The sequence below is a fragment of the Gaeumannomyces tritici genome (genome assembly GCF_000145635.1).
Source record: "Gaeumannomyces tritici R3-111a-1 unplaced genomic scaffold supercont2.64, whole genome shotgun sequence".
In the NCBI taxonomy this organism is placed as follows: domain Eukaryota; kingdom Fungi; phylum Ascomycota; class Sordariomycetes; order Magnaporthales; family Magnaporthaceae; genus Gaeumannomyces; species Gaeumannomyces tritici.
Genome location: NW_008804608.1, coordinates 5,614 through 9,378, shown reverse-complemented (window position 1 = coordinate 9,378; position 3,765 = coordinate 5,614). Strand labels below are relative to the sequence as shown.

The window sequence follows — 3,765 nt, the reverse complement described above, 5'->3', positions numbered from 1 at the left end:
ATCGGAAAAGCGGTCCCTTTGCTTGGAAGCGTATAACGCTTCCAAGCGTTAAAAGGGAAGCTTAGTAAGCAAGGAGGATAGGGAGTTACGTGTATATAAAGGGCAAAGGCCTTTACGGGACCCTGCACTTCAAATCCTTTCCTTTTTAAAGCATATTAACCGGAATAGCCTCATACCGTGCCTATCCCTTTTACCTGCAACATTATTTCGTTAAACAAGCAATGCTTTCGTTGCTTAATAAGTATCGCTTATTGTTAATTAACAATTACGAATTCCATTTAACGTTACCGTTTTAAAAAAAGTGCGAAAAAAAAAAATTGTAATTTTCCTTTTTTTTCCGCATATAATTGTTAAGGGTTAATCGGTGCAAAGGCGGGTAGTTACCGGGTTACGGGCCGGATGCGGTATTTCCTTTGTTAAACCTCCGTAAATTTCTTACCAAAAGTGCTATCGCTAACAAAAATTGTTCCTTTTTTAACCTCCCTTTTTTTCGTACCCTTTCGGGCACCCGGGGTCGGTTTTTTAAATTTTCCGCGCTCCAAACGCTTTCGTGCAATTTAAGCTTTACCTTATTTTTTAATTTTGCCATTATGCTTTGGCCGCAATACCGGTAATTCGCCGGCATATCCCCGGGGGGTCCGTGCCCGGTTAATTGCTAACGCCCCCCTTTTTTTTTTTTACCAAGCGGTTTCGCCCGTACATTTAACGCTTCCCGCTTTTTGCCGGGCGGTTTTGCCCGTACTTTTAACATATTGCCCCTTTTCGATACGGTTTGTCCCAAACCGTTTATACCGCGCGTGCGACCCCGTAAGTAGCCGGTAGCTTACGGTATCCCGCCAAACCGCCCCGATGCCCGGCAACGCTTAAAGAAACCGGCTATAAAACTTTGTAACATTTGGAAAAATAGGTTCGTACCGGCATATAAAAGGCTTTTTTTCCCGTTTAAAGCTACAAACCTTTTTTTTTTTTTTTGTACATTTAATAACTATTCCAATAATTTTAACGATTGTAATCGTAAGTAATCGGTATTTAACCGTTTTTTTTAAGTACTTAAACTTAACCAATAATTATAAATGTTATTTTTCGTACCCGATTACGTAAAAAAGGTAATATTTTTTTGGGTGTCCGTTTCGGGTTTTTCGGTCCTAACCGGCCCGTTAGCCTTTTTTGGTAACCCCCCGGTATTTTCTTTAATTATCGTAATTTAATTGGATTCGGATTCGGTTTTGCCGGAACTTTTAGTTTTTTAAATCCTTAACGATCGCTTTGCCGGTAACCTTTCGGTAAGCCTTTTAAATGTTGCGGGTTTATCGGGCCCTTTTGCGCTTGCAATTTTTTAAAATTCCCGCAAGCGTTTTGCCGGTAACCCTTTGGCGGGCTTTAGCCGCCGCGGCAAAAAAACCTTCGCCGAAAAAAAGCGTAAAGCGCGCAATAAGCGCCGCCGCAACGCTTTCGATTCCAATAAACTTGCTTTTAAAACGAACATTGCTTCCTTTTCGCTTTATATAAATATTTGCAACGCGCTTCCGTTGCAAAAGGTTATTAATTTCCAATAAAGCAATAATTAAAACCTTATTTATTTGCTTTTTTTTAAGGACAATTATACGGAGCGTACGGTATTTTGTGGCCGTTATTTTGGTCGTTAAGCATATTAAAACTATGCCGTTAACCTTTATATACCGATATGCTCCGATAATTGTACGGGGTTTTCCAAATATATTTATTGTAAAAACGTAATCGGCAACAAAGTTTGCGTTAAACTTTTCGAATGGTTTTGGGAAATGGCCCAAAACTTTTACAAAATCCTAAATACCGTTTACAAGCAATTGCCCAAAACAATACTAAAACTTTTCGAAAAGCTTACCAAAATTTAATTTCGCGCCCGTAAAGTTATTTAAAAAGCCAAATCCTTTTATACCATATCGGCCGAACAATTTGCGCGTTACAAACGTTAAACCGTTATTTAAAAGCGCATTTAGCGCAAAATTGCTAACGTTACAATATTAAAAGTTACCCAAAACATTTTTTAATAATTTTACGCTATTGCCGTTTAAATAAAAAAGCAAATTTAAATTTCGGCTAGCATTAATAATTTTTTTAACGAAATAAAAGCGTTTTTTAAACGTTTCGAAAAAGGTATAGTTGTTTTTTTTGGTAACATTGCCGTTAATTTTGTTACAATTGCGGCGCATTCGAATACCCAAACTTATAATCGCGCGGTTTCCCGTAAAGGTGCGGCGTCCGTATTAGCGCCGGGAAATACCGCTTTCGGCGCCAACAATTTTAGCGGCAACAATTGTAACGCTAGCAAAAAAAACGTAATTTCCGGAAATTTTGGTTTTTTTAAATACGGCATTTAATTAATTTTTTTTACATATTTTCCTAATTAATTATTGGTATTTCCTTTTCGAAAAGTAATTAATTTTAAATTTTTTTTATTAATTTGTTACAATTAAAATTACAATTTCCTTTCGTTATATTGCTTTTGCAACATTGCAAAATCCTAATATTTTTAATTACTAATTAGGTTTTAATGCCCCAATAAATAATTTTAACATGTTTTTTTTTTGCCCCCCCAATGGGTTTAAATACCGCTAACATGCATTTACCGTTACCCAAACGTTTAAGCCCGTCCGTTGTACCATCCGGAAATTTTCCTATTTCTTTTTCGGGCAAGCAATAATATTTTTTACTATAACGTACGTTTAAAGTACGGTAATTATTTTAGCGTATTACGCCAAGCATGCCCTTTACGGGCTTTCCAAAATGTATTACACTTTGCATATTTTTTAAAATTTAAATGTATTGCATTATTAATTTAAAGCGTTTTCCGTGTTATACCGTTTTTATTTAATTTTTTATTTATAAAGTACGATATTTTACGGTTATTACAAACCGTTTACGGGTTTTTTTGCGTTTTTCCCCGGTAACTAACCGGTTTAGCACGTTAAAACATTTTTTTAAGCCATTCCTTTGGCCTTTATTATTCCTTTTTTGTAATACCCCCGTCCTTTCCAGGTATTTACCCGTTAAAGTCCGGTATTTTCCTTATCTTATAAATTCGTTTCCAATAAATTTGCTTTATACGTTTAAACAATTTTTTTCGTAATATTCCTTTTTAAAATTTATAAATTTTCCGATTCGTTGTAATTTATCCATTTAACCAAATATTTTCGTTTTCGCAAAAGCCCTTTATATTTTAACAAAACTTTTATTTCGAAGCAATCCTTTTCCTTTTTTTTAATTTTTGGTTTTTTATTTTTTGGTTTTTCGCCGGGCTTTTTTTTAAACGCCCGCAATAAATTTGCCGGGAATACGTTATATATCCGGTAATTTACCGAAAGCTTTAACCGAAACGCTAAACCGGTTAACCCAATTATTTTTAAAACCTGGAAAGGTCCTAACCATTTGTTCGATAGCTTTTTCGACGGCCTTTTTATTTTAATATTCGCCGTATTTAGCAATACCCAATCGCTTACTTTAAAAAGTACCGGGATCCTGCCTTTATTATAGTACTTTTTGTACATATTATTCGCTTTTTTTAACAATCTTTTGGCTTGCTTTTTAATTGCTTCCAAAGCCCCCGCTTTAATTTTAACCGCTACCGAAGGTTTTTTTTAACCACCCAAAAGTTATAAAACTTTCGTAAGTAAAACCTTATTAATAAAAACGCCGGGGTTTTTTGCAACCCCAAATGCACGCTCGTATTATGCACTTACGTTGTTAAATGCAACAATAACGCCCAATCGTTTTGCCTTTTCGCAA

The 3,765-nt window shown here is 35.5% G+C and overlaps 2 protein-coding genes across 2 annotated transcripts; both read right to left on the bottom strand.

Moving 5' to 3' along the window:
* Window positions 1-1,307: 1,307 nt before the first annotated feature.
* GGTG_13845 (hypothetical protein) lies at window positions 1,308-1,697 on the bottom strand (the record flags this gene model as incomplete). Its single annotated transcript, XM_009231770.1, has 1 exon — window positions 1,308-1,697. A coding segment is annotated over one exon (390 nt), but the record flags the coding sequence as incomplete, so codon positions are not given.
* A 1,428-nt stretch (window positions 1,698-3,125) lies between these two features.
* Window positions 3,126-3,527, bottom strand: GGTG_13844 (hypothetical protein; the record flags this gene model as incomplete). Its single annotated transcript, XM_009231769.1, has 1 exon — window positions 3,126-3,527. The coding sequence occupies one exon, from the start codon at window positions 3,525-3,527 to the stop codon at window positions 3,126-3,128; it is 402 nt and encodes a 133-aa protein (XP_009230033.1).
* Window positions 3,528-3,765: the final 238 nt, after the last annotated feature.